The sequence below is a fragment of the Acanthopagrus latus genome, chromosome 21 (assembly GCF_904848185.1).
Source record: "Acanthopagrus latus isolate v.2019 chromosome 21, fAcaLat1.1, whole genome shotgun sequence".
NCBI lineage: Eukaryota > Metazoa > Chordata > Actinopteri > Spariformes > Sparidae > Acanthopagrus > Acanthopagrus latus.
In genome coordinates this window covers 1,299,097-1,313,312 of record NC_051059.1, presented here as the reverse complement: position 1 = coordinate 1,313,312, position 14,216 = coordinate 1,299,097, and the positions used below count along the sequence as shown (strand labels likewise).

General features: G+C 43.9%; 1 protein-coding gene across 1 annotated transcript in view; it reads left to right on the top strand.

The window, feature by feature from the left end:
• The first annotated feature begins 9,790 nt into the window (after positions 1-9,790).
• The window catches only part of LOC119011406 (junctophilin-1-like), a 44,033-nt gene continuing 39,607 nt past the window's right edge, over positions 9,791-14,216 (top strand). The window contains exon 1 of the mRNA XM_037084491.1: positions 9,791-10,665. Within this exon, the coding sequence (XP_036940386.1) occupies positions 10,287-10,665 (379 nt within the window). The 5' untranslated portion in view covers positions 9,791-10,286. The remainder of the gene's footprint in view (positions 10,666-14,216) is intronic.

Sequence of the window (14,216 nt, the reverse complement as noted above, 5' to 3'; positions counted from 1 at the left end):
TCTCTCGCCAAAGCCCCGTCACTCCGACTCCGCCTCCTCCAGCCATCCCGGAAGTACAAGCGGCAACTGGAGGAGCTCCATGCAAACTAGCTGCTCCCACTAAGTACGCCGGTGAGCCTGGACGTTGTCAATCATTTCTAATAGACTGCTCAATACATTATGAATTTACGCCACAAGCCTTTTTGACCGACCGAGCTAAGGTGGCGTTCATGATGTCACATCTTGACGGGAGGGCTAAAGCTTGGGCTTCGGCCGAATGGAGTCGAAATTCAACTGTATGCGAGACCATTGAGAGCTTCCAGACGGCGCTGAAAAAGACTTTTGACCCCGTGAGTTCTAGCAGAGAGAAGGCGCAAGAATTAAGTACCCTGAAGCAAGGTAAAGACTCGGCTTGTGATTACGCCATTCATTTTCGCACTTTGGCTGCGGAAAGTGGGTGGAACGATGCTGCTCTGTATGATACCTTTCTAAAAGGGTTATCGATGGAAATTCAAGATCTGCTTGTTCCCTTGGATTTACCCACCGATCTGGACGGACTCATCGCTCTCGCCATTCGCACGGACAACCGACGCACTCAACTAAGAAGGCACCGTGAAGGTAGACGAGGCAACAGGGAACCCCGAACGGCGTCTATGGATTCAAAATGGCCGACGCCGCACCGCGCGTCTCCAGAGAAGTCTTCTCCCCACACCGAAGAGGAACCCATGCAATTGGGAAGAGCTCGCATATCCTCGGAGGAAAGGCAGAGAAGAAGACAAGAGGGTAGATGCTTTTATTGCGGAGAAATGGGTCACCTCGTCAACTCTTGTCCAGTCAAAAGGATCCAGGGGGTGAGTTCCAATCAAGTTGCTAAGTCTGCTGTTCGTGTTCTCACTCCAGCTACCATTAATTCGTACATAGACATGAATGTTATGATTGACTCAGGAGCGGATGAAAGTTTAATGGACTATAACCTTGCCAAGAAGCTAAACATTGACTACCAGCCTCTAGCCAGGCCTATTCGTGCACGATCCCTGAACGGAACTGATATTTTTGTCATCACGCACATAAGCAATCCGGTTAAATTGTCCATAGGTCATCATCATGAGAATATCCAATTCCATTTATTCACTTCCACCTCTCACTCTCTAATTCTGGGGCAGCCTTGGCTTTTCCTTCATAATCCTCACATAGACTGGAAGAGTGGCCAGATCAGAGGGTGGGGGGAGGATTGCACCGAACACTGCACTTCAGACCCAGTTGCAGAAATTAATTTATTCTCCACCAATCCCGTTCCAGAAGCAGAATATCCGGACCTGACCGCCGTTCCAAGCTGTTATCACCATCTAAAAGAAGTTTTTAACAAAGCTAAAGCGTTGTCTCTGCCTCCTCATCGCCCATATGACTGCACCATCGAACTGATTCCAGGATCCACCATACCGAAGGGGCGACTTTACTCCATATCCGGACCCGAGAGGAAGGCAATGAACGAATACATCACCGCATCTCTGAAGGCCGGACTCATTCGCCCCTCATCTTCACCAGCAGGAGCCGGCTTCTTTTTCGTGGGAAAGAAGGATGGCTCGCTCCGCCCCTGTATTGACTATAGTTCTTTGAACGATATCACTGTCAAGAATCGATACCCGCTCCCTCTGATGACTTCTGTCTTCGACCAGTTGCAACAAGCCAAAATATTCACCAAATTAGATCTTCGTAACGCCTATCACCTGATCAGAATCCGGGAGGGAGACGAGTGGAAGACAGGTTTCAACACACCAAGTGGACATTACGAATATTGTGTTATGCCTTTCGGGCTGACTAATGCACCCGCTGTTTTTCAAGCCATGATAAATGACGTACTCAGAGACTTTCTTGACCAGTTTGTCTATGTCTATCTGGATGACATTCTGATATACTCACCCGATCTTGCTTCCCATCAGATCCATGTAACACAAGTCCTCGAAAGATTGCTTCAACACGATTTGTACGTTAAAGCAGAAAAGAGTGTTTTTCATGCCGAGACTGTCTCGTTCCTGGGCTTCATTGTAGCTCCTGGAAGAGTTCAGATGGATCCGGCTAAAGTTAGCGCTGTAGCCGAATGGCCTACCCCAGACAGCCGCAAAAAGGTGCAGCAATTCCTTGGTTTTGCTAACTTTTACAGGCGGTTTGTCAGAGGTTTTAGCGCAACAGCTGCTCCTCTCCATGCTCTTACCTCCACCCAGGTCCCATTTGCTTGGAATTCGGCGGCTGAAAAGGCATTCCAGGAGCTAAAACATCGCTTCACCACAGCCCCTATCCTCACCCTGCCGGACCCCCAGAGACAATTCGTGGTGGAGGTGGACGCCTCTAACGACGGAGTTGGAGCAGTCCTGTCCCAAAGATCTGAGAGGGACGGTAAGATGCACCCCTGCGCGTTCCTGTCCCGACGACTATCTGCAGCAGAGCGGAACTACGACGTGGGTAATCGGGAATTGCTGGCTGTGAAACTAGCGTTGGAGGAATGGCGACATTGGCTAGAGGGGGCTGAGATACCTTTCATTGTCTGGACTGATCATAAAAATCTGGAATTTATTAAGAAGGCCAAAAGATTGAATTCTCGCCAGGCCAGGTGGGCGCTGTTCTTTAACCGCTTCTCTTTTACTTTGTCTTACAGGCCGGGATCCAAAAACGTGAAACCCGATGTGCTTTCCAGACTCTTTGCTCCCGAGCCAAGGGCCAAGCAGACCGAACCTATCCTGCCACTGAACTGTGTGGTAGGAGCGGTGAGCTGGCCTATAGAAAACGAGGTAAAGCAGGCTAATGGTGGAGCCCCATCGCCTCGTGGCTGTCCAGACAATCGCCTATTTGTTACCGCAGAGCTACGGTCACAGGTGATTCATTGGGCTCACACCTCGCTGCTTTCATGCCATCCGGGGGTTAAACGAACCATGTACGTCATCTCCCGGAGATTCTGGTGGCCAGCAATGGAGTCGGAGGTCCGGGAGTACATAGAGGCGTGTTCGGTCTGTGCTCGCAACAAATCGTCGTCCAAGGCCCGACCAGGACTCTTACAGCCTCTACCCATCCCATCCAGACCCTGGTCGGATATCTCCCTGGACTTCGTCACTGGGCTCCCGGTCTCTCAAGGAAACACCACTGTTCTCACAGTGGTGGATCGATTCTCTAAGATGGTACGTTTCATTGCACTCCCGAAACTACCATCAGCCAAAGAAACAGCAGAACTCATGATGACGCAAGTTTTTCGAGTCCACGGATTCCCTAAGGACATTGTATCAGACCGGGGGCCCCAATTCATATCCAAATTCTGGAAGGAGTTCTGCAAGCTGATTGGGGCCACAGCAAGCCTGACATCAGGTTACCATCCAGAGGCTAACGGCCAGACCGAACGACTGAATCAACAGTTGGAAACCGGCCTCCGATGCGTGGTCCACCAGAACCCCTCGACATGGAGCAAACACCTGGTCTGGGTTGAGTATGCCCATAATTCACTACCAACTTCTGCTACTGGTCTCTCTCCATTTCATTGTGCTTTCGGTTATGCACCACCTCTCTTTCCAGACAATGAAAAGGAAGTCTCGGTTCCCTCAGCATATGCCATGATCCAACGATGTCGCCGCATCTGGGCAGCTGCCAGACAGGTTCTCATTCGGCAGGGAGATCGTGTAAAGAAGTATGCAGATCGGAGAAGACGCCCAGCTCCTGAATACCAGCCCGGGCAAAGGGTTTGGTTATCGGCCAAGGACCTCAACCTCAATGTGCCTTCTAAGAAACTGGCACCTCGTTTCGTAGGGCCATTCCCAGTCACCAGGAAGGTTGGACCTGCAGCAGTTCGTCTACGTTTGCCTCGGTCCCTGCGTGTACATCCCACATTCCACGTCAGCCAGGTCAAGCCGGTAAAGGAAAGTAGGTTGGTGCCTACCACCACGCCCCCACCACCACCCGAGGTCATCGAAGGAGGTCCAGTTTATAAGGTCAAGCGTCTACTAGCAGTCCGGAACCGGGGCCGAGGCAGACAGTACCTGGTGGACTGGGAAGGATATGGCCCGGAGGAACGGCAATGGGTGCCATCTCGACATATCGTAGACCCACAGTTGATAACGGACTTCCATAAGGACAATCTCGATCAGCCTGGGCCGTCAGGAGTCGGCCCTAGAGGGGGGGGTACTGTCACATCGCGGTGAGGTTGTCTTGTCTTGGGATCTGTCTTGTGAACTTCCTGTTTTATTTTGAAATTAACTCTCCTTTCGTTTCAGGTCACTTGCCCTTCCTTCTGTGTCCCTGGTCTGACGTCATCCCTGATTCCTGATTGTTTCCACCTGTGTTCCCCTCCCTCATGTGTATATAGTCTCTGTCTTCCCCTGTCTTCGTTGCCTAAGTATTTCGTCTTCCATGTCGCATACTAAAGCCTTGAATCACAGCCTTGAACCTCGTCGTGTTAAGTATTATCTTGTTTTATTCATCTGTATTTTGCCTCTCTAGGAGAGTGATTTTTCTTTGTAAATTTTCTGGTTAGAAGTTTTGAGTTTGAAGTTTGAATTTTCATAGCCTTTTGTTTGTCCTCCTTGTGAGTGATTTTTTGTTGATTAATTTTGATAACTTAGAGCAGTGCATTTCATAGCCTGTCTTTTCCTCTTCGGAGAGTTTTATTTTGTAATCGTTAATTTCTTAGAAATTCTAGAATAGAGTAGATTCCTCCTTCGGGAGCGCCTTTTGTTATTTCATGTTCCTTGTTGTTTGTCTTGTTTGTCTGATGAAGATTTTTATAGTCATTTTGTTGTCATTCATCCTGGAGAATAACAAAATCAGATTAATAAAATTTGATTGTACTTTCGCCCAATCTGCAACTGAGTCCTATTTTCTGTCCAAGTCTGTCAGGTCTGTGTGTTGAAGTGTCCTTGGGCAACGGCTCCTGGTGTGCTGGTTAGCACCTTGCATGGCAGCCACTGCCATCAGTGTGTGAATGAATCTATGAATTACTGTAAGTTGCTTTAGACAAAAGCAGCTTCTAAATGTAAATGATTCCCCCTAAAGGTCATTTAACATTTTTATGTAGAAAAATGGTTAAGGGTTGGCACCTTGCATGGCAGCCTCTGCCATCAGTGAAGGCCCTGCAATGGGCTGGCCAGGTAGTACCTTGCCCTCACCCAGAGACAGCTGGGATAAGAGTTTAGACAGCATTTATCTGAAAGGCTAAAAAAAATGTAATGAAGTTTGATGAAGCTACTAATCACAACATGGACGCAATCATGTATGTCTTTGTTCGCTTTTTTGATGATAACAGCACAGGATCTGTAAATAAGTGACCATCATCAGTTTAGTGGTTCTTTAAGGGCATACATTTTACTGTATTTTCATTATATCTACAAAGTATATTTTCCATTATTTAATTCTGTTTTAAAAGGAGGGCCTTCATAAGTTTCAAATTGTGAACTTCGCTCAAAAGTTACTCCAGTACAGTTGACATTTACATGCATACTGCAATGCACATAATTCTGTAGAGAAAAGCACATACTGAGACATTTTACTGTGCAATTCTTCATACAAAGAATTCAAAATTAATAACATACGCAAGAATTTGAAATAAACCTTTGTGATTGTATTGCTGTTGATTTTTATATTTTCAAACCAAGACAAATGTTACACAAAAGTACAACTGCAAGTGGTGGTTGGTAGAATTTAGACTCCACAAAAAAAAGTCTTATCCAGCACTGATCAAGTCTTAGTGAATTTAGCATTCACCAGAGAATGTCGTTAATGAAGGTTAATTTCCCCTCCAGTTAATTTGTTCTGGTCAGCAGTCAATGTTAGTAACAGTTAACACCCGACAATGAAAATCAACTGCACAGATTGCTGCTGCAGTCAGGCTGATAAACAGGAGTGAAGATAAATCCACTCTCCAATCTTATAGTTCTAATTTTCAAGTTTATTTAGGGGTCCTAGAATAGGTTTGCATACTTTAATTTTCAAAAAATTCTCATGTGGTTGATTGTTTTTTCACACCTTTTCTTTCTTAACAAGCAGGAGGTAGCCAATCAGAGGCAGAGTAGGGTCAGTCATGCGAGCAAGGCAAAGTGTTCTAAAATAATTCCATTACAGCAGTAGCAACTGTCTGTCTGCTGACTGACTGAAATGTATGTATATCATAATACATATATAAATATATATTTATATAATGATGCACATAAGTTATGGAGGTAAAGGCTTGACTCCAAACCAGGCATTTCTGGCAGTGCAGGAGCAGTGTTTAGGGTGGGAGACAATAACTCCCTCTGGTGTGGACTGTGGGCTTTTTCACTATGTGGACATTTTACGCGCACACAAATGACAGCTGAAATGCTTGCCACATGATTGTTATCAAGTTTTTAAAATTATATTTACTTTAAACTTTAGATAAAATACAATAATAATGTTACCCACCTACGTCAGTAATGAAGGCAGTGTGTGGATCAATAAAGTATCTGTGATGCCTGCAAAAAACGTATAACTCAGGGGTACTCAAATACAAATCTTAAAGGGCCACAAAGATTTTTTTCAATGACCTCAAGGTCCATGTATTGAGGTCAGTCAGGCCACATGCTACAGGCATTTTAAGCCAATGGGTCTTGTGCTGGTTGGAGGGAGAATGAAGGCATTTTTTCTGTCCATTCTTCTTGAACTGCCAATTTTCACTGTCCACTTTTCTTTTAGCGGTGAACTTGGAACACACCATCCTACAGCTGGCAAAATATCAAAATGCAAACTGCTCCAAAAGCAAAAGTGAAAGTTAAAAATTGCACTTCCAGCAGTGAGTGACCCAGCTGTCTGTGCTATGTTGGCATGGAGTCAAGTCCCGGTATACACAAGCTGACCCAACCAAAACACATAGTGAAAGAAATAAGTGAAATAACAGTTCGGGGCCCACAAATAGGAGGCTGGCGGGCCGGATGCAGCCCAGGGGCCGCCTCTTGAGGGCCACGGTTCTAAATCCTATCCAATGTGGTGAGAAGAATGCATGATATCAATGTTGCTGCAAGACACAGAAACCTTTGTCCTTTAATGGGGTTACAAGAAAGTTTATTTGAGGACAACAACACTTTTGATCACAGTAGTAAAGCTTTACGTGACAACCATAAACAAATATTTATTCACAATAGTCTCAATATTTCCATAACAGGGAATTCGAATTTTCTGCTTCAAACTTCAAAAGAGTCCCTTTGAGGTGCAAACTTCAGTTATTTTAATAACCCACAATGACATATTTTTTCAAGTTTCTGACTGAAAAACAAAAAAAAAATGGCTTATGAGTATGTAAAACAAACAAAGAAAACCCCAAAATAAGAATAGTAATCAACTACATCATGATATAGACATGTTACGGTATGTAAAAGTGTAAAAAGGTAAATGCATTTTATAACTCTGGTCTTCTTGCCGTCCAGCAGTGCCTTATATAGCTTTTTGCAGTCTTACGCCATCACAAACGTGACATGATGACAGTGAACACGTCACTGTATATAAAACTGAAGTCCAGAGGGTGGACATTTGGATTCAGCTTGTTAAGAATGCAACATACCACCCCATCTGTGGACAAGGATATCTCAGATTATGGCCATCTCAATGCATAGACAAACACTGCCATCTTCTGGAAAATCTAGTTTTCACAGCTCAGCCTGCTCGGTTATCAACTTTTCAACCTACCTCTTTTCCAAGTGACTCAATTTTTTCGGAAGGTTCTGCAGTAGCATCAAAGCTTAACTGAGGGGGAACATTTATGATTTTTATAAATGCTTTTATAATCTTCAATATAGTTCAAAATCACCCCAAATATTCCATATCTGTATTGTACTATCTTACATATAGATTAGTGTCCTACATTGGCACCTACAAAACCCAAGTGAGGCAGCAGAATAATCACAAAATCACAGTCACTTGCTTGTGGTCACTGAAACATAGCTGTGTATGCTCCACTAGCTATCTGGGCTATCTGCCTATTGCAGTGAAAAAACAACACTGTTACTGCAAATAAGGCAGGAATACTAGCAGAAAATGAATCATTGTGTGAAGTCATAGCTAATATGTTAAGGCTATTTCACCGGTCAGTTAGTTCTGCATCATCTATTTCAAACGTGACATCTGAAAAATCTCGAGTACTTACAGAGCTAACTTGGTGCAGAATATTTAAAGATTAAACTTGAGATTTGCATTGAGGTCTGACACTGTCATATAATAAAGAGCAGTTCAGTCAGAGCATGTGCAACCTTCAAAATAAAACAAAACAATATTCTAATTCAGATTTTCTGATGGAGGCTCCTGTGGCAAAAAACCCTGAACATAACCTGGTCAGGACCAGGTTTGGTCTGCAGCATAAGTTACCATGGTGATCTGGCCAGGTTAGGAGCCACATTCGTGACATGGAAAACTTTGGCTTTAGACTCAACAAACCCACTAAAAAGACCCCTACCCACTAATCTCTCTTCGTAAATAGACCCTTCTAATTGTAGACACTGTAAGGAACTCGAGGAGAGCCTGTTTGTTTCTTTGTTTCTTGTTTCTTTTTTGTGCCAACATTAAAGCATTTTCCTGTGCTTCACTAAGAAAAAAAGTAACTCATCACTCATGGCTAATTGAAGAACAATGTCAGTGGTGTGGATCCTAATGTTAGAAGAGCTGTCTTAATGAAAATTTTGTGATAATACCTATAAATGTTATACACATAAAAATGGAAACCTTCAGGAGGTCAGAAGTGGCTCATAATCATAATGATGACAATTAGTAAAACAACAAACATGCACACTGTGTCTGTCTTAAATGTTAAAACATGAACCTGAGTGTGTGTATCTGTGTGTGTTAGCAATCTAATCGGAGGGATCAGAGTCACAGTGGTGACAGATGTATGTAGGTTTTCCAGTGGTGCAGTTTTTCGTGGGTCTAGAACTTGCAATTTACACTTTTCTGTGGGTTTGGAATTTGCTGTGCATCAGACTTTTTGGGTGCTGTGACAGCCCACACTGGGAAAATATGTGAATTGTGAGCCAGGGATGGTTGTAACATTTTCTTATAAAGTATTACATCCATCCCCACCCCTGTCGGCCATTGTTTTGCTATCAGCATGGTTGTTTGAAATTAGCGTAGATGAAATGACTCACATTTTACGCAAGAGCCTACCACTCAAACTAATACAGGTTACCTAATTCAAATGTCAACAGTTTCAGTATTAATCAAAAATATAGACTTGGTCCAAAAAATTACTTTTACCTGAAAATGTATGTTTTGGCTGTAAAATCTGCACTCTTCTTCTCACAGCCATGCAAATTCACATACAAGATCAGGGAGGGAGTGGTTATACAAGAAATTGATGAAGTGACTCTTATGTTATCCCTTATTGGTGAAAGTGATGCTGTTACAACTATCCCTTTGTTTCAACCATCCCCAGTCTCCTTTAGGGGAAAGAGCAAATAGAAACCAATCCAGATGTAAATGCGTAAACAGTTCATTAGAAAAGTAAATAAATAGTTGAATTAAGAAAAAAAAACATAAATAAATAAAGAGAGAAAGGGGCCGAGATATCGATTAAATACAAATAACTCATGTCTATGTCTAATTTAAATTCTGTGTCGTGTATTTAATTGAAGATTATTTATTGAGCCATTTAAAATATTTTGTTTTAATTAATTTCTGATGTTGGTAGCTTCAGTCCTCCACAGAGTGTGGTATCGCCTCAACTCGCACTGACTCACGGGTCTGCGTCAGAGCTGTGCGTTTGAAGAGGGGCGCACCCAATCACAAGTCAGAAACCATACAGGGCGCAGCTGGGTGAGCTGAGCCCACTCCTGCACATGCACGTCCCTGGGCACTAAGTTAAATCAAAATGTCATTATTGTGGCGACAAAGGATAAATGTCATCCCTTTCGCTGACACCACCTGTCGCAGTGTTCCTCCTGCAGTCACACCAAACCTGCTGCGATACTGCCAAATATTGTCTGACGACTTTTGTTTTGAAAAGTCAAACAGGAAGCGTCGTGTTGTTTCATCACCGACACCTCAGCTGTCTTCTTCAGAGAGGAGTGGGAGAGTATCCCAGCAGTCAGCTTCGGAGCGACTGTAGCAGCCGTGGCGGCCGCCTCTCTCCCTCCCACGTCCCGGTCTCAATAACCGACTGAGCACTGCTGATGCACCCCGCCGCCACCCGTCCCCGCTGCCTCAGACCCCCGCAGAGTGCTCCAAGTGTCGCCGGGGCTTCCCTGTCAACATTTCCTCGCATCTAAGAACACATCGCACACTCTGGACTTCTTCATAAGCCGCCGAGCGGTACAGAAACCCTCCGTTTCTGAATGACGGGCGGTCGGTTCGACTTTGACGATGGTGGCACGTACTGCGGAGGCTGGGAGGACGGCAAAGCCCACGGCCATGGGGTGTGTACCGGCCCCAAGGGCCAGGGCGAGTACTCGGGCTCTTGGTCCAACGGGTTTGAAGTGGTCGGTGTCTACACCTGGCCCAGCGGAAACGTGTACCAGGGCTACTGGGCACAAGGGAAACGCCACGGACTCGGCGTAGAAACGAAGGGGAGGTGGATTTACCGGGGAGAGTGGGCTCACGGGTTCAAGGGCCGTTACGGAGTCCGGCAGAGCCTGAACACACCGGCCAGGTACGAGGGCACCTGGAGTAACGGACTGCAGGACGGGTATGGCGTGGAGACGTACGGTGATGGAGGTGAGAGAGACACCGAGTACAGATTGATCACTGGTAGAACATCTATCTTTAGAAACACTGCCCACTGTCCAGGCTGACCAGGCGTGTGATCAAATAATGTTTAGATTGTTCGGTCGGCTGGTGCCATGAATCAAAAGTTGTGGCGTCTCAATGAGCATTAAAGAGTGAGAAACTACTTGTTGGTCAGATTTGTTCCAAATCAGTCCCTGGCGTCACATTGTGTAATAAGGTTTACGCCCCCTCCAACATGACTGACCTGTCTCAAACCTGTGACACACACAGTTCTTTAAATAGTTTAAGGCTGTATCTAAAGTCATTCGCTCCATCTCAATTCACTAAATGTACCCTTTTTTTGTGTTAGTTGGCAGGAGCCAGAGCCCCTGTGAAACACTGATTTGGTCATTTCTTACATCTGGCATCCAAAGTGTAGAGCAGACCTGTTCTACTGGTTGTGGTGGGCCAGCGCCTGAGCAAGGCACATTCATTACTGCTGTCTTTCCCTGATTATCAAAGTACTTTTTAATTTCACAAATAAGTTTTAACCCAGGCTTGTCTTTAGCAGAGGGAATTCAGGAGAATCAAACTGAGATCCTATTTCCTTACTACTTTTTTTGCAAACTTATGTAAAAATGTTTTGCTTTTTGTTTTTTTTTCCAGTTGTGCAGCGTACTAAATGTTCAGCCCCTGGCACTTCACTTTTTTTTCAAATCTGGCACTTCTAAAAAAGCTGCTGAATGGGCGTGGTGTGGAGAATGCATTATGAGTGCATCGGTTATGCGGTAATCCTCAATAGACAGTCAGACAACACTATCAAATGGCAAGAACACATATGGTAGATTATGGACCCAGCATTAATTTGGACAATTAACTGCAACTAGATTGATCCACTGTATGCTAATGAGACTATAGTTTTCACTGGATCTAATGTCTGTGTTGACTGCCAGTGAGAAGACTTAGCTAGATTTTCTCTGAATGACTGTTGTCGAAACGTTGCTATGCATGCATGAACCAACACTTGGTAAAATAATTGAAGAAATTATTATGATTTATTTATATATTGGTGGATTTTGACATTTATCATTATTAAAGGGGATTTCATTATTCATTTTCATATGACATTAATTTAGCTTGAAAACAGTTTTATTTTGATATGACATATTTCATCTTAGCATTGTTTTCTAGTTCCTCTAGGCTTCAGCAACCAGAGGGTCTGCCCATAACCATAACTCAGTTGCAATTTTGCAGTCTATCTGTGCACATTCTGTTGGTTGAAGTCGCACAAACTAATATTTTGGTTGATTGATTGATGGTGGGAGAGTCGGGCCGCTGTCTAAAGACTTCTCCAGCACATTGCAAAGATTGTCAGCAAGGTTCAGGTCTGGACTCTTGTGGTGTCTCTGCCAATCCATGTGTGAAAATGATGTCTTATGCTTCTTGAACCATTCTTTCACAGCTTGAGCATGATGAATCATGGCAATGTCTTCTTTGAATATGCCCAATGATCCATTGATGGAAGAACCTGCTCATTTAATTAATTCAGGCTTTGGGCACATTACATTGCTGAACCTAGACCTGACCAGTTGGTCAGTCATGCCTAGTGTACGATAGGCACTAAGGCACGATGGGTCCGACACTTCATCTGCCCAGCCTGTTTGCTCTGCCTATGAGCTCAGAGATACTGCAGCTGCAACAGATAACCAGGGCAACTATAGCTCATGATACGCCACACCAGCTCTGCCGCCGGTCAAGTGTTTTACAAACCAACCACAAGATAAACTTGATAAAGTGGTTATATTCAAAATAAAGTGGTTAAATTTGACCTTCTTTTCACCTTATCTTTAAGAATAATAAAAACTGGGACACGTCATTAAAAATGATCAATAATTATAGTTATCGGTGCATATGAAACTTCGCCATCATGCTAGACTCTTTAAACCATATCACCCAGGCCTTTTATGTTGTGGTTTCTATGAAAATGATGAGAAAGATTTCCGCTGTTCAGAGTGGCCCTGATCAACCCCAGTAAAAGGCTACTCGCATGTGAAAGGAGCAATGAAAAAATGAGGGAATATGCTTGCTAAGGTGTGCACTAGCAGTGTTTCCCACAGAATCAGACTAATTGTGGCAGTGACTGTCCAGATGGGGTGCCATAGAGCATGCTCACTCAAGACTTCCGCCAACCGAGTCGGCTAACTTCCAGTTTAGCTCCGAGCTAGCTTGGATGAAGATAAAAATGTAATGGGGCGGCTCTTCTAGACACACAGTTTATTGGACAGAATGGCCCAAATTCTGACAGTAAAACAAGTAATATTGCGGCCTTTATGAATGTTTACGGACACATCTTTCACAATGGGCCTCATTCACCAATATCTTCTTAAGAACTTTCTTAGATTCTTTCTCAAGTTGTTCTTAAGAGGTTCCTTAAGAAAACCCTACGTCAGATTCATCAACGCATTCGTAAGCCTCAGAATTGTTCGCAGCTTTGTTCCTACATTGATGAATGCCACCTCGTAAATTGAGAGCGCGTGCCAGGTTACTAATTGATGGCATGGTTTCCAATTCACTTGATTAATGTTAAATTATTGGCACATTTAATTTATTTTAAAATTTAAAATTCTCTGTAAATTACCAAAAATATGAAATGAATATATAAATAAATAAATATTGAACTGCACAATAGAAGAAAACACAACCATGCCAACATGTCGGCACTGAAATGTGCGTAAAGGACTCCTGAGTGTTCGTAGGATTTGTTCTTACCTAAGGATAAATCCTGGATAAGAAAAAATTCATGATTGCCACAGTCTTCGTAAAATCTTCGTAAGTGGGACTTGAGAACAAATTTGCTCATAAGAACAGTTCATGAATGAGGCCCACTGTTAGCTTTTGGGAGAAAGTCCCCAGTGCATCACATGACGATGGCCACGACTTTGTGGGGACTCGGCGATGAGGTCAGCCGTCTACTTTGCAGAGGAAGTTATGGTCAAGCCAACTGTGTTAAATAAACCTCTTCCTCTTCTTTGTTGGTTTTCCCAGCAGACTAAAAACCACACCGCCATCCACTGTATCAGAGTATATAACATCATGCCATTCACTGATGGGTGCTGTCTTGAGTGTGGGAGAACAAGATGCAGCTCCAAAAATAGAAAATCAGTATGTGGCAGCCATATTGTGGTGGACCACCACAAATAGATTAATGTGTGGGAAACCCTGCACAAGTGTTGCTGACTTGTTGATCGGTTAAACGTATAGAAATTGTTTTTCACACAGTGTAATACCTGATTGATCAAATTATGCTCTATTTCTGAGTGTTTGTTAAGATTAGTCAACTAGTCTAAGTTCATATTTCTGTTTAAATGAGAAATTTGTGCTGAGGATGTTGGGGGGGGAGTCACGGGGCAACAAGGCTTAGCCTGAACACGGTTGAAAACGAGACAGAGACTGAACACAGTTTCAGAGGTCAATTTCAGACAGGGCTAAAGTGGGGAGGTGATTTACAGCTGCTCTGACACAGCAGGCATGGACAGGAGAGACATGAGGTAGCAGAGGAG